Consider the following 25,321-nt stretch of genomic DNA (forward strand, 5'->3'; position numbering starts at 1 on the left):
TTATCTGCTCTGCCTAGCAGGAACACTCTCTTAGTCTTCTTGACTGATTTATTAACTTCCATAATCATAGTTACTATAATGACATCATGGTCGCTAATCTCCATTTCTATATTTACTTTGTCAGTAAGGTCTGGCATATTTGTAGCTACAAGGTCTAAGATATTTCCATTACATGTGAGCTGTTGAGCTGGCTGCTCAAGACAATTTTTAGAAAATGTGTTAAAAAGTATTTCGCATGACTGGCTGTCTGTATGCCCCACAGTGAATCCATAGACATCCCAGTCTATACTCGGCAGCTTAAAGTCATCTCCAATCAGTACTGCATGCTATGGATATTTATGCGCAATTGACCATAGACTTTCTTTGAATGACTCTACAACTGTTACAGTACAATTGGTTGACTGGTAGAAACACCCAACAATTAACTTGGTTTTACCTACACCTGTTATCCGTGACCAGATGACTTCACTGTCACACTCAACTTCGGCCTCACTAAAGACAATCTTTTTGTCAATTGCAATGAACACGCCCCTTCCTATGGCCTCTAATCTGTCTTTCCGATATATGTTACATGACTCGCCAAATAACTTGGAGCTTTCCAGTTTGGGTTTCAACCAGCTCTCAGTCCTAAGAATAATTTGAGTGCAGGAACTTTTGTGGAAGGCAGTAAATTCGGGAACTTTATTAAAAATACTTCAACAGTTTACTGATAAAATTGTGACAGACAAATTGTCTTCATTTTGAATGCTGTTTGACTTTCCTTGCTCCATACTGACTGGCAAGTGTTCATCAGAGTTCCTCAAACTACTGCCTAGCCTAAAAAACCCTCATGGGCATTCCACAAGTACTCTGCTACCCGAGTAGCTGCTACCTTTGTGTAGTGCACCCCTGACCTATCAAGGGTAGTCATACAAATCCCCAAATGATAACACAAGTCTATAAACTGCAGCCAAGACTGTCACAGAGTTTAGGAAGCCTTTGGTTGAGACCTTCCACTTGGCTCCAAATCAAAGGACCCTGATCAACTCTGGGAACGATGCTGCAAAATGTGAGCTCTGCTTGTACCCATGCACAAGACGAGCAGTCTTCACCACCTCCACCAGCAGCATGTACAAACTGAGGATCGCCTCAGAAACCATGCAACAGCCGTTGTTGGTGCCGACGTGAGTGACAACATGCAGATAGCTGCACCCTGCATGCTCGATAGCCACAGGTAAGGCTGCCTCCACATCTCGGACGAGGTCCCCCAGCAGACATACCGAGTGCACATTGGCTTTCTTTCCATCACTATTTTTATTGTAAGTGCCATTCTTCCATGGGCGCAAAACACCTCTAAGCCACAATGTTTAAGAATAAGTGGTCCTTAGCAGGTGGAGACGCTAAACTTGTCATCCTGTCTTGCAGTTATGCTGCACCCATGAACCCCACATTACCTGCACATGATAATAGAACATTTCCTTCACAATATACTGTCTGAAACTTTACTATTAAAAAAAAAAAGAATTATGAAATACGATGGTCATTTTCTCTAAGATGATATGTTACACCCCAGTTGAGACATAGAGTTGCCATGCATTGTTCATTGCTGACATCTCACCAGAGACAACAGAAACTTGCATGTTGCAGAGCCACAGCCAACTATGGTACTAAACAGTGAATCTTGTTCTTGTTTGTGGCAGTTGGATTGACGCCATAAATGTTACAGTAAAAGGTTACAGGAAGCAGTGATTCTTGAGACCCAAACCTTTCCAGCTTCTGGAATTGTGATATGGAAAGCCATTTGATATGATGACAGGACTGATTTATTACTAGTTGAAGGGAGGATGAATGCTTACTAGTATGTGTCAAAACTGGTTAAGCCTGTTTCATAGCCTTCATGACTCAGGTACTAAATGACAAATTACGGATGTGTGACTGGTCTGGCTGGTCCTGGATTTGTCTTCCACAGATCATGCTTGGGATGTGGTGGGAAGACATGTACTTTATACCACCCTCCAACCAGCAATGTTCATGATGAACATCAGTTCTGAATGGGAGAAAAGTTTAATCATTTAATGCCCCAGTGATGAACACCTCCACAAAGTTTGTTAAATATTTAACTGGTGCATCATGGTGTAGCCGCTTCCATTTCTGTCAGTGTATTTTGTACCACTGAGTTTTTAGTCCACTTTTTGTCAGATGGTTGAATTTTATGTTTTAGAAGGAGCACTACAGCAGTTTCAGTATTTTGGAGCCAGTATAGCCACTGTTACTTTCTTCTGAAGCTTCAAGACTTATTAGTAAATGATGATTATCATCCCCTTGTGAGTCTCACCCACCCTTCCCTGTTCTCTCTGCAAAAGAATTAATTTACACCAAAAATTGTCACAGATACAGTGCTACTTCTTGTCCTTTTTAAATGTTCGGTTGAATGTAAGTTCCAAATAAGTGTACTGTTTTGATACCATTTTTGTTACTTCATAATCTTTCATCAGCAATGTATCTTAGATCTTCCTTTTTTTTTTAGGTTGTAGGACAATGTGACAAAAAATTTATTATCGTATATTGTAGTTTTGTGGAAGACAAAGTACCTCATGTAATAGGAGCTTTTGATCAGCATGCAGTACATGAGAGGATAAGACTGGAAACATTAATGAAAGGTAAAATGATTATAATATAAAAGAATACTAGACTTTCTTGTTTTCATTCTAGCCTCTGAATTTGTGTTTATGTTGTCACAGAATACATGGAAGAAGATAGAAAGCATACATTTAAAGCAACAGAATTGAAATCTGAAATTGTGCTTCCTTTAAACAGCAAGGACTGTCGAATTATGAAAAACTTTGAAGAAGAGTTTAGGCGACTTGGCATATCTTATGAGGTACTTAAAGATAACTGTGTCAGTGTGAAGAAGGTGCCCACTTGTCTGTATAACAGAGAAATAAGAGAGGTAAGTTTTAATCAGTATTCATTCTGAACAAGATGAAATGATAGAGAGAAAAAGACACAAGTGCGTGTGCACTCTCTCTCTCTCTCTCTCTCTCTCTCTCTCTCTCTCTCTCTCTCTCTCTCTCTCTCCCCTCCCTCTCCCCCCTCCCATTGCGTGTGTGTGTGTGTGTGTGTGTATGGTGTGTGTGTGTGTGTGTGTGTGTGTGTGTGTGTGTGTGTGTGTGTGTGTGAGAGAGAGAGAGAGAGAGAGAGAGAGAGAGAGAGAGCAGAGGGGGGGGGGGAGGGGGGGGGGGGTTGTAAAAGAGAGTGGGCAGCAAAAGGTGTAGGAAAGATTGAAGATTGATTGTTGTGAATGTGCACTGTTTTGAAATGTTTAGCAGATTAAAACTGTGTGCCAGGCTGAGACTTCATGGTCAATGGTCTTGCCAACTGAACTATTCAGGAATGACTCATGACGTTGTTCCATAGTTTTACCTTCCATCATTACCTGTCTCCCACCTTCCAGACTTTACAGAAGCTCACCTCTGTGCCATAAAATAGTAGACCTGGAAGAAAGGATATAGTGGATATTGTTTCCAGAATAAAATTTTCACTCTGCTGCAAATATTGTGCTGTTTTGAAACTTCCTGGCAGATTAAAACTTGAACTGAGAACCATGCCTTTTATCGGAAAGGCACTTACGGACTGGGCTGTCCAGGTACAACTGATGACCTGCCCTTACAACTTTACTTCCACCAGTATCTCAGGTTTAATCTACAAGGAAGTTTCAAAACAGTTTGCACTCTGCTGCAGAGTGTACATTTCATTCTGTAAATGATTTCCCAAGCCGTGGCTAAGCTGTTTCTCTGCATCATACTTTATTTCAGGGTTGCTATTCCAGCAAGGCATGGAGGAGAGTTTGTGTGAAATTTAGAAGATAGGAGAGAGCTACTGGACACAGTTTTGATTTGTCAGAAAGATTTGATTGAATAGAGAATTAAGACTCTAGATTCACATTCAGCAGTAGTTCATTCCCCCATCAGGACATCCAGATGATGGTTTTTCATCATTTCCTTAACTGATTTCGATAAAATGTCAGGATGGTTCCTTTGGAAAGGACACCACATAGTTGCTTCCCCATCCTTCTCCAATCCAACCTTGTCCTCCATCTCAAATGATCTTGCTGACAAAGAGACCATAAATCATAATCTTCATCAACAGAGAAGGAGAGGGAATTCACTGCCCCAGGGGGTTTATATTGTGTAGTAACCCCCCATCCCCCATACACGAAGAAGGTTTTGTCTGGAACTGCATGGGTTAGTTATGGAGGTATGGGTGTCTAAAGGGGCATTTATTCATGACAACATAAAAAAAAATGTAAGTGTGGTTTGTCTGTGCATACTGTTATAACTTCATCACACTTTCCTGCAGCTCCATGGGGATTATATGGCATGGCATTACTCCATCCTTGAAGCAGGTTTGGTTTGGAAGTGCAGGGGTTGGATTCAAAGATATGGGTGTCAAAAGAGGGGAAGCAGCTTGGAATTGAGTCTCAAGGTGGTCGGGACTGGCCAGAATGTTACTTATAGAATGTTGGGGAATGTTGCAGAATGTTCCAAAATGTTATAGGATCTTCCAGAAGATTTGAGAATATTCCAGATCTTCAAGGTGATCTGCAATTAATGGGAGGTGCACTACTAACACATTCTGGGCATTTTTGGCAAATGCTTCCAGCTGTTTCAAAATCAGATCCAGCAGATGAAAGCAACACATGTTTGAAGAATTTTTTTTGCATTGTTTGAGGAATATACAATTAAGTACAAATAAAGAGTTCACCTTTACAGTTATGGAGAAGCAGAGCATTTTTTCGGAAGACGCCTACAATTTGGTGAGGACACTCACACAGTTGATTGTTTAACTAGCCAAATTGAACTTACAAATGATTTATGTAACATTGTCAGCAGCCCCAATGAATTAATAGATAAAGGTTTTTCTTAACATTGTTCTAAATTACAAAAGATGGTTATTCATGAGAGTCATTTTAGTGGTAAGAAATGAAGTAGTTGATGATATCAATTAAAAAATTCAAAATAAGAAATGGCTGTGAGCAGTTAACAAACAATATAACTGAAGCAAAAATAATATCAGGAACATATAAAGGAAAAACAGCATTTTGTCCAATTATTCCGCTTATATCCACTGTGCCGTCATTTCAGTTCAGAAGACTGATTTCCAGCAGCATTTAGTATCACTATAAATAAGGCACAAGGACAAACATTAAGATTTTATATTACAAGGTGTATAACTTTGCTTCTGCCATTTTCTCCCCTACATTTGAGGCTTTAATGAAACAAATTGGGTACACATGTATCATTCAAAGTTCTTTCATCGCTGGCCACTACTTTCTCCCATCTTCCGGCAGTGTAAGAATCCCACGTCGAAGAAATCATTCATCTTTTGAAGTGATCCATGAATCGATCCAATCTGTGACTTCTGCATGAGATCGCAAGTGTTGGTAAGCCAGGCCATGCGCCATTGATCTAAACAGGTGATAGTCAGAGGGAGCAATGTCTGGAGAATATGGTGGGTGGGGTAGGTCTTCCCATTTTAATGTTTCCAAGTACGTTTTGACCTCTTTTGCAACGTGGGGTCGAGCATTGTCATGCTGCAAAATCACTTTATCATGCATCTTACTGTATTGGGGCCATTTGTCTTTTAATGCTCAGCCCAAACACATTAATTGTGTTCAATAATGAGCACCTGCGATTGTTTCACTTGGTTTTAACACCTCATAGTACACGATGCCGAGCTGGTCCCACCAAATGCAGAGCATGATCTTGGCCATTGACGTGGAAGCATGGCCGGGATATCCCCATGATTTTTTGCATTTAGGGTTATCGTAATGAACCCATTTTTCATCCCTGGTCACCATGCGATGCAGAAATCCTTTCCGTTTTTGGATCTGAAGCAACTGTTCACAAACACACAAATGCCGTTCAATGTCTCTTGGTTTCAGCTCACACAGGACCCAATTTCCTTCTTTCTGAATCATGCCCATAGTCTTGAGACATTTTGAAATGGCTTGCTGTGTCACTCTCACTAATCGTGCCAATTCTTCTTGAATTTGACATTAGTCTTCACTCAGCAATGTCTCCAATTCTGTATCTTTGAAAACATTCTCTCTTCCACCACTATGTCGGTCTACGATGTTAAAATCACCGTTCTTGAACCATTGAAACCACTCACGAAACGTTATTTCACTAACAGCATCCTTACCATACATACTTGAGAGCATTCGATGAGACTCAGCTGCTGTTTACTTCGTACTGAAACAAAACAGTAACACCTCCTGAAAATGACTAGAATTAGGCTCGTAAACTGACATTTTCAATCAAGAACAACTTTATGATGCAGGCACAAATCGACTAATGTTTGAATGAGGTTATATTGACCAAGGTCCAAACTAGCTGCCTGATGTCTGTGATCTCTCTCTCTCGACCGCTACTTTCCGTTATCACCACCTATCAGCAAATGGCGGAAACGAAGTTGTACACCTTGTAATTTGAAAAAAATCATGTTTTTCTCATAGTCAGTAGTTACATGCAGTTTGCCCTAGGTATGAGGAACCCAAAGAATTTATTTACCTACCTACCAAATAACAAGATGAACAAATGTAGTTCATTAGCAAGAGTTATGACAGAATAAGTTAGTTAAGTATGAAATATAATGAAAACAAAGCAAAAATTTTTTCACTTGTTTAAATTCAGCTGTATTGAGAATATGCTGGTTTAGTATAGCTTTATAATTTGTGGTTTTTAAATGTTGATTGTAGTGATGTAGTTTCTCATCAACGTATATTTTAAGGGAAAAAGTTCGGTATTTTTATGTTGTCAAGGTATTATGAATATTTTTTGATGTTAATGAATGTTTTGGAATGTTTTAACATATTCTCAAATGCTCTATATTTTAAAATGTTCTAGAAAGTTCCTGACTGCTTTTTAGCATTCTCAAATGTTTTGGAATATTCTTGGTGTTCTATAAAGAAGTGATTGGCATAGTATTTTATTTCAGATTGGGTATTACTGAATACATCAGTGGATTTAAGAGTACTGGAGAGTATTTTTGAGCATTCGGGGGTACTCTTAAGTGTGGCATACTATCATTTCTAAGGGTTTTGAATGTTTATTTCTACTATTTTCTGAAATGTTCTTGAATGATCTGGAATTTCCTTGGAAAACAAATGAAAATAAAAGGACTAGTGTTTAATATAATGAATCCCATTTTCTTTAATTTTTTTCTTTTTACAAGTATAATACATAATTCTTAAGCTTAATATCAGTGGCCATCCACTAGATTATGAAAAATATTTACTAGTCTTTGTGTGGAACAGTGCGCTTCACAGTTCCAGCAGTGTGGTGTTTGACTGCAGCGCATATAAACCATGTACCACATTCTTGAATGTGATGGTGTAGAATTAGATTATTATCCTTCTTCCAAATGTTATATTTCATTCATTTTTGTAGTTCTTTTATTTCACAGGAAATTTTAACCAGAATTTGCATCCCCCCAAAAAATAAGCTGTAAGTGAATGTCAACAGCTTGTGTTTTCATAGCTGTCTCTGCATGAGAAAGTTACAGTTAAGAGACAAGGTAATTCAACACCCAATATTCTCAGCCAGGCAAAAGCAACAAGAAGAAACATATTCATAGCTTTAATTCTGAATGGTACCAATGGAGAAGCTGCGACTGTGAAGTAAAAAAATGCACTGTTCTGCTTCCTGCATTCGCTGTTTAGCAGGATGTAATGTGGACGAAAGATGATTTTAGAAATATAAACACAGTGGAGAAAAAAATTAAATGCATGAAACATCAAAGGAGCCCATTGATAATGTAGTTTGACTCTCACTTTTAGGAACCATAAGTATTAAGGAGAAACTTAGTCAGGCATGCAGACTTTCAGTTAATGAGCATAATATAAAGGATAAAAAGAGCCTTGAAATTTTGTCCAAAACAATAGATTGCATTTTCTTTTGTAAAACTTTGAAACTATCTTTCATGAACACAATGAAAAATATGATTCAGTAAATTCAGGGGTATTTAGAGGATTAATAAATTTTGCATCTAAATTAGATTCAGGCTTGTCGGATTTGAAGAATCACTTGGGAAACAATGCAGTCTTCAAAGGTGTTGCTAATAAGACCTTTCAGAATGAGATACTTGATTGCCTGCTATAAATATACCATGAGGAGATAAGGACAGTAATTAGAAAAGCTTCCTTTGTAGCTGCCATGGCTGATGACATGACAGATGTTCCAAAACACATTCAAATGGTCCTTGTTCTACAGTACAGATGAGTTGAGAAATATTTGAGCATTTTGGAGATCATTTCAGAAAATGGAATGGCAGTTGCAATATCAAAATTTATTTTAGAACAACTGCACATAATCCTTCAAGGAAAAGAACAAAACTGATTGTCCAAATGTCATGAAAGGCATAACAGCTGGAGTTTAAGAAAAATAAAAGGAGTTCATATTAACGTACATTTCATTCATTGTTATGCACATCAACTAATGAGAAATACAGCTTGAAAAACAAGAATATTTTTCTCTAACATTCTGGCTATTCCTCCATTCTTGTCAAGATCGCCTCAATGTGCATCCACCCTCAAGAAGCATATGGATGTCAGCATTCCACATCCAAACTCTACAAGGTGCAACTTCAGCATACATACCATAAACAGACTTCTGAAAATTTACGACATTTAAAGAGGTGCCTTATTGAAATTCAGTTGACATCAAGGTTTCAGAAAGCAACAGGGATCATATTATGCCTGAATTACGATAATTTTAAGTTTTGGTTAGAGCTTTTTCATCAGATTATGCTTCATGTTGAAATGATTTACAACCAAATACAATCTCAGGAAATTAGCATGTTGAAAGTTAATGAATAAATAATAGATTTCAGAATTGCTATTTTGGAACTAAGAATCTCAAACCAATGTGAAAATTCTTCAAAGACACTTATGACTGAAGCTGAGAAAGGTTGTGACTGGTTTTATGTGGTGATATAAAGCACAGATATTCTTCCACTGAACACTTAGTAGCTGCTAAATTGTTCAACAAGAAGTGCTTCACTAGTTGTAAGTATTAACATCCAACAAGAGAGAGAGTACTGCCCATTGAAGCATATCCCATGACTGACAAAGAAAAGCTTGGAACTGAACTAAGAGTATCCTATTGTAGGTCTGACATCCGTGAATATTGCAGATCAACTGAACTGCTGAAATTTATCTTGAAAAATGACCTAGATGATACTTTTCATGAAATTATAAAACTGATAAAAATCCTCTTGATAGTTCACATGACTATGTCAAAGACAGAGTGCTGATTTTCAGCATTGAATGGAATAAAAACTTTTCTAAGAATCGCTATGAATTTGAAAGACTAATTGTCCTTGCAGTGCTTTCAATGAAGAAAAATTTCCTCATTTGTCATCCAGAGATCAAGGTGCAAATTATTGATCTTTTCGTACAAACTGAAACAAGAATAAATTTTCTTTTTATACATGTTTTAAAACAAAGGCCAAAATTTTTCTGGGGCAGCACCCAAACAAATTTTAGCTGTGTCACTGGTTCTACCACTGAATTTTTCCCACTAATTAACATGCCAAAGATAATCCACACTACTAACATGCATATGGATTCATAGGCTACAGGTGCTTTCTCCCTTCTTCAGGTTAGGTAATAAATTACTAAGACATAAATTACAGTTATGACCATTTTGAGAGGTGTGATCTTTACTGTATTAAAGGCAGCAAATGTATGCTTTTGATAAATGAAAAAATTGTTCCAGAGTGATCTCTCTCTCTCTCTCTCTCTCTCTCTCTCTCTCTCTCTCTCTCTCTCTCTCTCTCGTTCTCTACAGCCCTCCCCCTCTTCCCATTTTTTATGGTATTTTTGTGATGGAGCCATCTGAGGATGTGCACGGGTCATTTAGAATATTCAGTTTCCCATTATCTTTTATTTATTTTGTGAGAGTTCATTTATTTGTCTTTCTAGCTTGGGAAAAACAGTCTAAGCTTCAGAAAACTGATTGTTGCACACATGACACGATGTCCTATCTGCCATAGTCACTAACATATAAAAACAATGGGCGCACAGTTTTCAATAGGTCAGACAGTTTCAAGCAATTCCTTAAAATAAAGTCACTTGTGTAACTTCAGTCATTAGCAGGATAATTGGAACAAGCTAGTTTATGCACTCCTCACATCCAATAACCAACTACTGCACAGTGTGTAATGTTCTGTTTAATAGGACAGCTGCATTTCTCTAATACAACACAAAGTAAGAACAGTAATTATGATTAAATAAAACAGTGGACTCATCAACCATACAGAATTAATTTTAGAGAACTATTCTTAATACAGTGCAGGCCATCAAAGTTGCGTCATGAAGATGGCATGCAACAAATGTCAAATTGACATGAAGTGAATACAGCCGTAATTGGACAGAAATTGCATAGTGGAATTGTTGAGTGTTTGTGAGATCATGTCATATCTCATGTATGAAGGAGAAAGGTCTATCTACCAATATGTGCCTGAATTCGACAACAGCAGGATCATGATCTACTAGATTGTGGTTTGTTGTTCCGTGACACTGCAGCTTGGGTTGGTTGGGATCGCACGACAATCATGTGAATGTAGAATCTTCAGGAGGGCCACATCCAATGCCATGGTGTACCTCAATGACCCGTGTGACTAGTATCCTACTAGACAGACATGTTGTTCATTTGGCCATCCAGGTTTGTACAGACACACCATGTGAAGTGAATCAAAAAATGGGACTGTTTGCTGCAAGACAAATACCCATATAGTCAGTGTGGCGACATATGGAGCAACATGGGCTGTCAACATATGGACTGTCAACATGGTGACAATTCTTGCAGTTTTCCTTGGTGCGGTTGCTAAGAGAGGTGTGGCCAGTGACAAAACTGGACACAGGAGTTGCACCATGTCATCTTTACAGATGAGTCCTGGCTCTGCATATGGCACCACAATAGACATATTCATGTGTGGAATTCTGAGGAGAATAAACATTGTCAGACTGCATTTTTTGTTTTCATACAGCACTTGGCCACATGATGGCATGGGTTGCCATTGGATGCACACCAGGATCACCTCTGGCTCCCACAGCTGGTAACTGCAACAGTAGGAATTAGATTTCTGATATGTTTAGGCCAGTGGCGGTGCCCTGTCTTCGACTGCACATTTCCCATTCTATCCTGACCTAGCTCGTACAAGGGGTGTTTGATTGTCACCATGTCCAGTACATTATCCAGATCTCTCACCATTGTAAGCATCTGGTCATGGGTTGCTACGACACTGGGATGTTACCACTAACCAGCCTCTAGAATTGATGAACACTGGGGTAGAGCTGAAGCTGCATGAAATGGTGTACCCATGTCTCACACCCATGTTGAGTTTAACTCTATGCCCAGCTTTGTTAGAGGCATTATTAGTTGCCATATGTGGCAGCTTTGTGTTCTAAATTTCACACCCTATGGTCCACCAGGTCACCTACAAATTTAATCATGTATTCATCCTACTATTGTGTATATGCAATGAGCTCAGTAACAATAGAGCAGACAGTGGCACTAGCAGTCGATTGGCATACACTGTGTAATATGTTTCCCAATTCACTCTAACATGCACATTCTACTGCTGTTGTGCTCACTGCACACTGAGGTACCGCATGTATCATAACTTCTATGATGGTCCAATTCAGTTGTGAATAGGACTTTTGTAGAAGCTACAGTCTCCTTTGAAGATGTGCTCCATAAATGTTGGATTTCTCCAAGTAATTCATTCAGCCAAGGCATAACAGACTGGAATGTGTAATAGTTAATAAGTCTTTTAAAGGTCTGTACCCAGTACTTCCGCCAGTGCCAAGATTTATAACTTCTACCCATTATTTAAGTACCACACATCTAATTAATCAGTTCAGTTTGTGAATACATATTATCTGCATCACTGTATTTTTAATGTCTGATAGTAGCTGTAAAGTTGAAACCAGGTATATATTTACATAGCTTAAAATGTGACCTAGAATGTGAATTCTACAGTTTTGCACTTAACTGAAATAATTTTATTATTTCATGAATCAGTTGACAAAAGTAGCTTGAATATATTACCCACATTAATAAAAATAAAGCAGTCATTGTCCTGAATTCTGGTATGAACACCACCGTTCCTTATGATTCCTATCTCATCCACTGTTTTATCTATGTATACTGTTAAATGCATGCTCTCCAGGCTACATAGTGTGTGGCATAGAGTTACTGTTTAAAATATTACTGGTACTTGATTTCCCTTACCATTACACTCATACACAATGTGCAAGATAAATGACTGACTTTTCCATCTCTATCCAATCTAATCTTGAGATCTTTCTGTAATGGTCTCACCATCAATGAGATGTTTTTCTTCATGTCTAGTTAAGACTCTGTAGCATTGGTTTTCTCATATAAGCACTGTATGTATTAGTCACAAGTTGAGAGAGTCTCTTGTGCATGATGTACTAGCTGTGACCATCATACAGTAGTTACAGCTTGATACAAAAGTTTCTAACACATTATCAGTATTTTAAAAACAATGTAAGAAAGTTCCCGCTGATCACTCTTCCCTTTTTTTGAGTACAGCATTTTCTAAATCTGGATGTAAACTTTTATTTGAAATAAAATGATAAGTATCTCAACTTATTTTGTATTGAAGAACACATTTTTGGTGATTTTTGGAGCCATCCTTTTAGTCTGTGATGATCTGAATTCGTTAATTTGTGTGTAATGTCAAAGAAATTGGATAATATTGCTCTGTAGCACTGTGTTTGCTTTTTTTATGCCTCTATTCATAATGAATCTTAAAATCTACAGCAGAGTATGTGCTGTTTTGAAATTTCTTGCAGATTAAAACTGGAATGAGACCCAAACCTGGAATCTTGCGTTTCATGGCCTGTCTGAGCTATCTAGGCATAACTCCCAACCCACCTCATAGTTTTACTTCCACCGTACCTCTCGTCTATAAGCAGGAAGTTGCTGCAAAGTTTTGGAGGTTGTCTGTGTTACTAAATTAGTGATTAGAAGACTGTAAATTACTATAAAATTAATGAATTTATTTTGTCTGCAATTTCAGAATTCTAGAAAATCTTCATCAATAGAACGATTTCTTAAGTGTTTGATCAGTGACCATGCAGAAGTATTGTTTGAGACACATGGAACTTGCTTTGGAATACCTGGTGTTCTACAAGAAATAATAAATTATGAAGCTTGCCGAGGTAAGTTAAGTATCTGAAAAATGGTTTTGTATACTGTGGAGTGAAATTGCCACAGACTGTTTACTTGATTTCATGAAGTCATTAAAAAACTCTGTTAATTGAGAACAAAACTGATCATATGTGCAAGAAGCCAAAAGAATGAAGCAACAGTTATGAAGACTGAAGAAAGTCTTTATTGAGATATCAGATCAATAACTTATAACAACACTGTATCTAAAAATTGATACACTCACTGCATTTATCTGGCTGTTATGGAGAGTGCAGCATGATGAAAATATGGAAATTTGAGCTTACTGTGGTAGCAACAGCTATGAGTCAGTGACTGGACCCCATTGCAGACACAAGGATATATGACATGCAGCCTGTTTCTCTGGAGAAATTTATCTTGACAGCAATCTCAACACACACATCACAACAGATCTTTTGTTGATCACAAAGGTGTAAAAATGAAAAAGGCAGTTTGAAAGTGTTACTATTTCATGGAAGATCCCTGTTCAAAAGAAATCTGGCTGGCAAAGACTGATATCAGTTACCTGTCACTTTGTATGATGTGATTGACATATATAATGGCAGGCAGCAGTTATGGTTGTGGGTGTCACTGGCTTTATATAAAACTGCACTAGTCAGAACATACACACGTTAGTGCTCATTTTCACTATGGGACATGGAAATGACACTGTCTCCATACAAAATTATGGGTGTTTAGATATACATAGTATGCAAACAGCTGTTCTTTTAAATGGCCAAACCTGTTTCAGCACCCTTATCCCATCATCGGTGGTTAATTTTACTCAGTTCTTATTTTATGAATGTTAGGTTTTATGGGAGCTTCTTTACATTATTGTATTAAGTCGGTATCCCCAAAGTTATTTTTGTAAAATACGTCCTCATCTGCCTGCTCAGATGCGAAAAATGTGTCCTCATCTGCCTGCTCATCCGGTGATGCCACAGAAGTGTTATGACATAGAGGTGCTAAACATGCTTGGGCATTAAAAAGAACAGTTGTTTGCATAAAATTGGTCTTGAACTTATTTTATTTAGTTTGCAAACACAGGCATTGTTAGACATTTAAAACCAAACAATGATATTGTCTCAGTACATTTGGTAACACTTTCCATAGTGGAAATTTAGTACATTGGCTGGACAATGTACAGGGAAGATATGTTTTCTGCAGGCTACTATTAAATGTCTACTATTGGTGTTGACTGAGTTTTGACCTGTTACTTGCTGGTTACCTGTGTGACTATGATGCCAAATTAATAAAAAAAAAGTATATTTTGAGATTATTGGTAGACTTTGGGCTTCGTATTGATCTGATTATTGAACTTTTTGCCAGCCCAGAATAGCACATTATGTGAGTAGGAAACTTGCAGTTATATAAAGCGACTGTATCTTCAGGCAAAGTATTGTATTGCTCACACAATGTAAATATGCATAGACATTATACTTTGAAGTCATTGCAGATGGAGCCATGGGATATGATTATAAAGTCTTGGTGACAATTGGTTCCCTTTGTTTGTGTTAGGCAAAATATAGAATAAAATAAGTACCTAAATGGAATTTCCATATTTTATTAATAACCAGTTGGATGAGGTTATGGTAGAAAAAGATGAATGTAGGCTGTTTTGAAATCAAGCAATGAAAATTGTATTGTTTCAATATTTGTACTGCTATGACGCTTGGTCACTCTACCTAAAGTTTGTTGTCATCCTTCTAGTGTGAAATGATACTGTTAGTCTTGTGTACTGGCCAATGGTGCTGTGCCCCATGTGGCATTCATTGTTAAGTAGATGAGGATCTTAAGTGAGATCTGATATACCATTCTCTGAAGCCCCAACAGATGTTAAGCAAAACAGAACTATGGTGAAGTTTGAGATAACGCAAGATGCTGAAAATGGCTTTCTAATATTTGAATTATTTGTGCACTGTGCTTTCACTTGTGGCCACAGGTGATTTGTTCTAGAAGATTGCAGACTTTGTGTTTGGTTTCTCTTGTCAGTTAGCTGTTGTAACTGTGCCATTTGAATATGTTTGTTTTGAGAGCTTCTTGACAGTCACTGAAAAATGTTGACAATGATGATTGGAATGACTGGTAGGCCTTCATACTTTGAAATGTGGGTATGTAATATACTTTTATTTCTAAGATTTTTCTGTTCTTTGAATAGGAAAAGCTATCTCACTTCATTTGTAGCCATTCACAACATATGTAATTTTTGCATGCCTGCGTAGTGTGACTGAATTGCTTGTGTTTGATACATGATGTCTGATTCAGTGTTCTCTAAACAACAGAATGGTTTCCAATAGAATGAAATGCCCTGCCAAGAGACAGGACCCTATAGTGCATCGCAGTTAAATGAAATAGGGGCAGAAACAATAAGAATGCCTTTAATTCTTTTTTTTTTTTTTCCCCGTTCTCAGAGGAGTCAAATAAAGGTTTCTGTAGAGTGGAGTTGTGAGTTACTGTGGTACCCTGTATTCTACAGTGCATGGACAATAGTGTTTCATCAGTTCTGTAGTTTCTACAGGTTATCACCCAGATCCAGAGGTGCTGATGGATTTTTCCAAATGTTTAGAGCAAATATGAAGAGCAGTTACAGTCCATTTTGTAGTTGTCTTGTGTGGAAAGAGCACCTTGGAGAGCTATTGTTGCACGTAGCCTAAGGGCACTGATTTTTGGCAGCAGATTAATAAAAAAGCTGAGTATCAATAAACACCTGGGTGAGGTTATGGTAAAAGAAAGAATGGCTTTGCACTGAATAAAGCATAATGGAAACTAAAGAGATTAATTTGAAAAAAATAGTTTGACTGCTGTTTTTTTTTAAGCTGAGGTTCAGAGACCTTTTGTCTGTAGAAAGTCATTCTATCTGATATCTGTAAGTTGTTAAAGGAAGATAGTGGGCAGAGTTTTATCTTCTGACAAAGTGGTCAGATCAGTGTGGTTTTCTAGCAGAGTGTTGCAGAGCTCATTTTAGTGGATTGTGAACTACAACTACTTAACTATGTCTCACAGAAAATAGTGAAACCAACCAGCCCTTCTAGAAACAATTTTGCACATAAAGCTCTTTATTCAAAACAAAGGAAAAAAGGTATCCTACTAGCCACCCTTTATCAGACTATTTGGACTTATGGATGTAAATTAATTTAAATTTAAAGTTTATACAGGATGTCCAGGCTAGAGATATACAAAAACATTTGTTTTTACCTATTAAGGCTCATAACTTTGTTTGTCCAACATTGTATGCAGGAGTTCAAACATTTTTATGCATTTCGGTACAGTTCAATACGAGCACCATTTGTAGCTTGACATATATCAAAACGAAACCTCACTTCTCACCATCTGTCCATAAGCATGACAGAGATGGCCTCTACTGCAGCATAGATCCATTGTTTCAGATTACTAGGTCTTGAACCTTTACTCTGTGAACAATGTTCTTGATAAACACCTATGCACTGAAATACAGTGGAGTCAGATTGGAAGGCTGAGGGGGCCAGGCAATGGGTCCCCCCTTTTGATCCAATGCTCAGAAAGCATCTCATGGAGAAATGTGGTGATACTCTTCGTCCTCCTCCACTGAGAGCAGCAAATGGCGTGCCATGCCAGTCAGAAACTAGTGGTCAGCGAAGCTTCTGCTGGCCCATGTGTCACTATTGCTGCAGGTAAATCTTAGGTTGGCATCCTTTCTGGGAGCCATGCATCCCCACTGTCACTTGTCCCGGTTGTGTTCCTGCTTCAACGAAGCAGCATCTCCTGGCCGTGCCCTTGGCAGATCACCTTGCACAACGCCAAGTCAGTCATGTCATTAACTGCCATGCTTTACTGGAAAATCCATTAACCAGCTGGGTTTCACGGCAGTATTCAATTTCTGTGTTTCCTCACAGTTCGGCTAACATGAGAGGTTCTAACATGTCTCCTGCGCATGGTCCTCAAACTGCATTTCCTTGAAGGATTTTTGTCATGGCTCAGCAAAGTCTAATGTCAGACACCCGTTTCATCACCCTCCGATATCAGCATCAGGATCACTAAGTGCAGGGGGGTGTGTGTTCGGTGCAGTGAGGTCTAGTAAGTGCCAGAAGTACCAGGTGACTTAATGTTTCACCCCAGGCCACTCTAATACCTCTTTACCACCAAGAGCATGCCTAGAAGTAAGTTTCTTTTTTGTGACTATGCTGAGTCTCTTCATTGCCAGGCGAGTCCATCTTTGTCCTGTTTGCCCCCCCTTTCCACTCCCTCTTCTCTCTCTCTATCTCTCTTGCATGTACATATTATTCATATGAACATTGTTGCAATGAAACCTTGCAGTAACGTCTCCCCTTCTGTGCTTGTTTGTTTGAGTTTCCAGGTGTTGCTGCACCAAATAACGTAACCTGTGAATTGTTTTGCTCTGTTTCAGAGATTCTTTAATAAGCAAGGGCTGCTCTTAGTTCCAAAAACGCAAATTAATTATATTTTGCTGTAGTAGGTGGTCTTTAGGAATAAATATCAAGCAAACCACCTCACGTATTTTATGTTTTGTTAATTGTTATTTATTCTTGGCAAATTTGTGTAAGCCTGGAAACCTGCAAGTCTTTAAGAGCAAAGGAGGAAACATTAAGATGTTCCTTTGCTCCAAAACAAGTACTGAATCTTACTACCAAAACACACTGATTTTTACTTTACTCGTTTTACATACTCCATATGTTCATGAGAACAGTTAGTTTCTGTTATGTGTACAGGATACTTTCCACACACATTCCCACTCTACACTTGTCACCCCTCCTCATCTACCCTCCACTCGTGGCCCCACCCTCAGAGTGCACCACTATTTTCCACCAGTGGCCCACCCTCAGCTTTCACCACCTCTCTCCACCCAACCCCTCGCACAACGCTCACTCCCATTGCTTACTGAGCAGGGTGCACATGCCACCATCTCCCCCCCCCCCCCCCCCCCTCCACCTTTGTCACATATCCTCACTACTGTGAAGGTCACATCAGCTCCAACCAGCAGCCTCCCATTATTGCTCCTGACCCAACACCCACGAGCACTTTCGATGTTTCAGAAGTCTACACACGACTGTTAGAACTAAACAGCTTGGCTCAGATAACCAATGGAGTCACAGGTTGAGTGCCAGCCCACCCCATTGAAACTCCTCCTGGGCACATGGCCAACCATTTGCTGTCCTTCACTTGTAGTTTGCTTCAATTGAGGCAGTTTACACAGGGTGTTCTATCATGAGCGATGCAATGAAGTTCAGGATGGTCGTTGGCAACCTCAATCAGACCACCACTGCCCATATCTGGAATGTTATTTCACACCAACCCCTTCAGCCAGCTACACTAACCTAAAAGAGCACATCATTTCCTGCTTTGTGCCTTTAGATTTGCAACGAGCATGCAACATGTTATCATCTGAACAGCACAGCAACATCCATCCGTGTCACTGAATTACATCTGAGCACTTACCGAACCACACGTCCTCTCTTCTAAATTGTTGGCTTATGTGCCTTCATGCCCCTATACAAGCTCAAGTTGCCCTGGCCTCGCATACCCACCTTAACATTCAATGATGCAACTGTCTTGGTCGATAAACTGTTTGTGACTCTGAATTCCCTCCCTGCCATGGCTGTGATGTGTTCTGCTGGTAGCCACCAGCATGATGGCTACGTACCCACTGCCAGCGTGTGTGCACATCACGTCATTCGTGCCCCATACAACTAACAACCCACCACCCAGCATGCAGGTCACTAAGCTCTGCCAGTTTCTACAGGGTTTGTATAAATAGTAATGAGACTGATTTTTGCTGATGCGACTGTACTTTACAGTGCGCGCTTGCCCGGGGGAGAATTGGTGATGGGTCTTGTCTGGCCGAAAATGCGGGCCATGTCAGTCGCCTGTGGGCTCTTGTCTCGGCAGTATCATGTGTTGAGTGGAGACGTCGCAAAGTTGGCGGTCCTGGTGCAACATGATCGAGCAATGTTACACCATCAAGTTTTGTGTGAAACTAGGAAAATTGGGTAGAGGAATGTTGGATATGTGTCGGCAAGCCTATGGTGGTGATTTCCTGTCAAAAGCCCAGGTTTTCAGGTGGGTTAAGAGATTTAAAGAGGGCCGGGACAGTGTTGAGGACGAGGACCACTCCGGATGCCCGTCAACCAGCAAAATTGACGAAAACATCGACCTTGTGCATGTTTTGTTGAACACTGACCATCGCATGAGTGTCAGGATGATAGCAGACGACCTCAGGCTTGATAAAGTGACGGTGAACAACATCATCACCAAAGAATTGTTGATCAGGAAGATCTGTGCCAAGATGGTCCCAAAGATTTTGTCAGATGTTCAAAAGCAAGCATATGTGGACGCCTGGCAAGACAATATCCCGAGCCTTGAAGCTGATCCAGAATTTTTAGACAACGTTATCACCGAGATGAAACCTGGGTATTTCAGTATGACCTGGAGACAAAGCACATGAGTGCCATATGGCACACCGCAACGTCCCCACGTCAAAAAAAGGCTCACATATCAAATCGAAGGTGAAAGCCATGCTGATTGTGTTTTTCGACATCAGGGGTGTGGTTCATGATGAGTTTGTGCCCCATGCCAAACTGTCAGTGGTACTTTTTATTGCAAAGTCCTCAAGAGAATGAAAGCCAGGGTCCATCCTTGCTGATTATTGGAAGCCGCATCATGACTACGCGCTGAGTCATACCTGCTTCATGGTGGCCAGCTACCTGGCCAAGAAAGGGATTCCAACGATTCCCCATCCCCCCTAAAGTCCCAATGTGGCCCCACCAGACTTTTTTTGGTTCCCCAAACCAAAAACTTCCCTGAAAGGACACCATCATGGGACCCTGGAGGAGGTCCAAGCCGCCACAATGAGGGCTTTGAAGGCCATCCCAGACTAAGCTTTTGTGGCAGCATTTGAAGTGTGGAAATCTCACATGCAGGGGATTGTTGACTCTCAAGAGTCATACATTGAAGAGTCTAAGTGGTTGTAGTGATATCTACAATAAATTTAGATTTACAAGCTCAGTCTCATTACTTTTTATACGAACCTTGTAATGTACTTGAGCTCCACAGTGGCAGCACTTACCACAAGTGATGCCTGCATACATCTCACCCTCTCACTGCCAGACACTGACTGCCCCACCTGCACAACAGTGGCACAGGCAAAATTAGCTTCCCCTGCTGGTGCAGTTCTAGCTGCTCTCCAATGACCATCAGAAACTTCCTGTAGCTTGCTGGTAGCACCAGAGGCTCAATAAGAATGCCACAAATGGTAAATGCTCCTACTCTTGGGCCCCAAACACCAGCAGGCACTGGCAAAAGGCACACCTGGTTGCTGTACTACATCAAAGTGCCTATTCGTCTGTGATTCGAATGATGCCAGTTCCTTGTTCCCCACAAACTACTCCAGAATCCCAGCCCTGCCTCTCCTCTCATCATCACTGGCTTCAACAACTCAGCTATCACTACTTAACGGGGTACATACCCACTCGCTTGACTTAGGATTTCACTGCATACTCCCAAGGATCTTCTTGGTCATGGATGTCACTGACCCCATTCTGGGTGTTGATTTTCTCAGCCATTACTGCATACTGGCTGTTGTAGTGAAGTGTCATTTAATCAACACCACCTCTGGCCAGTCCATCCTCTACAGTTCCTGTTCCACCATGTGTTTCACAACAAAACAGATGATGATTCCACACCAATACACTGAGCTCCTTGCAGAATAGAATTTCCCCTTCTCAACAAGCTGTGCCCCCCCCTCCCCCCCTCCCAAGCATTTACCATGACACTATGCAATGACATTGGTTTCCTGCCCACCGCCTTCCCCCTCATATGCTCTTTAATCCTATAGAACAAGGTTCAAGAGCTGCTCATCACCAGCATGCTTTGTCCTTCCAAAAGCCCTTGGGCCTCATATCTTCACCTTGCTCCCAAGAAGGATGGTTCCTGGTACCTGTTTAGTGGTTACCTAAACTGAATGCCCACACTATTCCTGAATGCTATCGCATTCCTCTGCAACACATTTACAACAGTGTCATATTTGGAGCAACTATCTTCAGTAACAAAGTCTGTGCAAAGGTCTATGCCCAAATCCCAGTTTGCCCAGAGGACATTGAGAAAACAGCCATAATCACACTCTTCAGCTTATTGCAAATGCATTTATGACGTTTGGCCTCCCCACTGCAAACCTGGCAGTGATTTTTAGATGTCATATTCTGGGGCACACTGGGATGTTTTACCTGTTTGGATAATATACTCATCTACAGAAAGCTGGGGTGACTGTCATCATAGCAAAATTTGTCTTTTGGGCAGGCAAGCAAGGAACTTCTCAGATGCTCAATCTCTGCTGCTTGCTCACACCCCCTCCCTGAGAAGTTACAGGCAATTACAGACTTTCCATATCCTACCACCTTGAAAGGCCTCCTGTGTTTCATCAGCATGGTCAACTTTTCTGTTGATATCCCCACCCAAGAGCCCCTCACTATCACACTTCATGGTGATAAAAAACAAGATAACAAACTGGTTACTTGAACAGAGGCCATGATTGAAAGCTGTGAGAAAACAAAATGAGACCTCACCACTGTGGTGCTTTTGGCCCACCCCTAACTTGTTGCCCCTCTTGCAATAGCTGCAGACGCAAGCCATGTCACTATTGGAGCCACCCTCCAGCAACATGTGAACAATGTCTGGCAAATTATTGCCTTCTTTTCTTGCAAGCTCTCTGATACACAATGCTGCTGGGGTGCACATGACTGTGAGCTAATCGCAGCCCACGAAGCCATTCGATATTTTCTACCTTCAGCCAATGGACGTGTCTTTACCTCTTTATGGATCACCAACCTGTCTTGACTGATTTTTGAAGGAAAGACTTAGATCAGACCTCACCTCAACAGTTCAAGCTATGGAGCACATTGCACAATTCTCTACCGACATCTGGCATGTTTCTGGCATTGATAACACTGTGGCAGATTACCTTAGCTGTTGCTGCACCATCACCAAACCCATATAATGCCCAAAAAGGGTGACACATACCTCAACCCCTCCCTTCAGAATGCTGCCTTTGGCCTCAAACTGCAGCTAATACCTATATCTGGCTCTGACCATAAAATCTGGTGCGACATGCTCATAGAGCCTTCACAGCCTGACAGTTCTGGCAATTTTTCCCACCCCTTTCTCCCATCCGCCTTCCAAAAACATGCCTTTAACTGCATTCATGGCAATGCACACTTGCCATCTGCACATCTGTTGCCGTTATGAAACAACATTTTGTCTGGCCGGGCATTCAGTGTGACTGCAGTAACTGGGCTTGAACCTGTATACCGTGCTAGCCATCCAAGGTCAGCCAGCATGTACACACTCCTTTTGCAGCCTTACCTCTCACACAGCACCAGTTTGACATGTAACCTTGACAATGATGGCCTGCTATCCTCCTCTAGTGGCTGTCAGTACCTATTGACAGTTATCGACTGATTTGCACGCAGGCCATCCCCATCCCTGATGTTTCAGTCGAAACTGTGGCCGCAGCCTTCATTCAGACCTGACTGTCCCATTTTGGATGCATCCATGACCTCACTTCAGATCACAGGTGCCAATTCATCTCCACATGTTTCACTTTCTGGCAAACGCCCGCAGTTCCAATATGAAGTGTAGTACCAGCTGTCATTCTGCTGCTAATGGCGCGGTGTAATGATTCTGCCACACACTTCAAACCACACTCGGGTGTTATTTTTCTGAATGGCTTGCCGCCTTGCCCCTTGTGCTTCTTGGCCTGTGGGCTCCCACCCAAAGCCAACCTAGGAACTTCTGCCACTGATCTAGTATGTGGACAACCACTCGTCGTCTCTGCCGATTTTATAGAAGCAGCCCCACTTCCTCCTGACAGCATCATCCCATGTCTCGTGCAACAGTTCCAAGGCTTCATGTCCCAGCTGCAACCAGCACTTCTGCAGCATTACAGTGAACACTGCACCTTTGTTCACCATGACCTTGTAGCATGCTCCCACATCATGCTTTGGACGGATGCATACCAGCCACCTCACTGCCTGCAATACATGGCCTCACAACTGTTTTTGCAATGTGGGGAGAAGACATTGTCCCTCTGTCTGAACTCAATGTTGTCCATCTGTTGCAACAATCGTCTCTATAGACTGGCTCAAGCTGGCCTATATTATGGAGACAACTACATCCAGTGAGCACAGCACCATCAAGGTAGAGTTGCCTCCACCTACCACCAGCCCTTGTCACAGTGCCATCAACACCACCTCTGACACAATGTGCCACAGACCAGTGCCACGTTTCATGTTGGCACTCAGTTTGCATATTTCCTCGCAGCATGGAAAATGTATGAGGTTCTGCCACATCTCCTGCACTCCGTCCTCAAGCTGTGTTTCCTCGAAGAATTTTTGCCATGGTTCTGCAAAATCTGGTGCCACATTCCCAGTTTGTTCCCCTATATCAACACCTGAATTGTTAAGTGCAGTGAAGGTTGTTCAGTGCGGTGAGGTCTACTGAGTGCCACAAGTACCAGATGATTTTTATTACAGTTTTATCCCCTGCTGCTCTGGTATCTCATTACCACCAAGTGCACCCAGAGGCGAGTTTCTTTTGTTTGACTGGGTCTCTTCACCATCAGGTGGGTCCATCTTTGTCCTGTTGCCCCTCCCTCCCCTGCCCCCTTTCTCTTTTGCGTGTACATATTTCACCTGTATGAACGTTGTTGCAATGATGCCTTGCAGTAACATCTCCCCTTCAGTGTTGGTTTGTTTGAATTTCCAGTTGTTGTCACTCCAAGTAATGTAGCCTGTGAATTACTTTGCTGTGTTTCAAAGATTCTGTTATGAGTGAGGGCTCCTCATAACTCTGAAAATGCAAATTCATTATATTTAGTTGTAATGGTAGTCTTTAGAATCAGTAGCATGCAAACCAGCTCACATGTCTGTAATGTTTGTTTATTATTATCAAATTTGTATAAGCCTGGAAACTTGCCTGATACTTGGATTTACGTGTGGGAGGATCCTCATTCCATTCTCTTCTTGCACACTGCTGAACACATGTAACAGATTTTAACACTGCTAAATATAGCGTATGTTGCACCTTTCATTGTGGTGTTCACATGTTTGACTGCCAAGATATGTCTGCCTGCTGCTCAATAAACATTTCCATGAATGCGTGCACATGTGCCTTGTATGACTCACCACAGTTCATGAAACGGCGACCATCAGGAGATTGCGTATTTACCTAAAGATATAAAACATTGAGGTCTTTCATTATCAGAATTTTGTCGTGTATACTTCTAGCCTGAACACCCTGTATTAAACAACATTACTTTACCTGTACGTAGACAGCTGATAGTGTTTTATGTAAAGGTACGTAAATCTCTTGTTTTAAGTATTAAAAGAAAGCAGCTGCTGAGTGTACAGAGTGCGTTCCATAAGTAATGTGACTAATTTTTTTCTGATGCAACAGTACACCACAGCGTGTTGTAACTGGCTGGGCCAAGTGGAGGGGGGTGTTAGCTTCAAAACGTTCTTTGTCTCATTTGGCTGTGAGCTACCAGAGAGTCAGGACGTGCATTTCTGTCAACCCCATTTTGAGTTTATGTAATGCGGCACAATGGATCATTCTGTAGAGCAACAGTACTCTATCAAATTTTCCATTAAACTTAGGAAGTCTGCCACCGAAACGTTTCCATTACTTCATCATGCCTATGGGAATGATTGCTTGTCCAAATCACAGGTTTTCTGATGGCACAAGTCATTCATGGAGGTCCGTGAGGAGATCACCGACGAACCTCGCAGTGGACGGCCATCAACCGCACAGTCGACAAAAATGTGACGTGTGTGCGCGATTGTTTGAACTCTGACAGACAGCTAAGCCTTCAATTGATAGCACAAACTCTAAACATGTCAAAAACTACGGTTTTCTGCATTGTGACCAAAGATTTAAACATGAGAAAGGTGTGTGCCAAACTCGTCCCAAAAATGTTGAGCAACAAACAAGCACATGCAAGTGCTTTGGTGCCGAGAAGTGTTGGAAATGTGTGAAAATGATCCTCATTTTTTTAAACTCAGTTATCACTGGTGATGAGTCATGGATTTTTGAGA

The 25,321-nt window shown here is 40.6% G+C and overlaps 1 protein-coding gene across 3 annotated transcripts in view; it reads left to right on the forward strand.

The window, feature by feature from the left end:
* The window catches only part of LOC126481284 (DNA mismatch repair protein Mlh3-like), a 175,208-nt gene that overhangs the window by 146,848 nt on the left and 3,039 nt on the right, over positions 1–25,321 (forward strand). For all 3 annotated transcript variants that reach the window (XM_050104922.1, XM_050104921.1, XM_050104923.1), the window contains 3 exons: positions 2,507–2,639; positions 2,721–2,929; positions 13,093–13,234. In XM_050104922.1, coding sequence (XP_049960879.1) covers positions 2,507–2,639; positions 2,721–2,929; positions 13,093–13,234 — 484 coding nt within the window. The remainder of the gene's footprint in view (positions 1–2,506; positions 2,640–2,720; positions 2,930–13,092; positions 13,235–25,321) is intronic.

The sequence above is a fragment of the Schistocerca serialis genome, chromosome 5 (genome assembly GCF_023864345.2).
Source record: "Schistocerca serialis cubense isolate TAMUIC-IGC-003099 chromosome 5, iqSchSeri2.2, whole genome shotgun sequence".
In the NCBI taxonomy this organism is placed as follows: Eukaryota; Metazoa; Arthropoda; class Insecta; order Orthoptera; family Acrididae; genus Schistocerca; species Schistocerca serialis.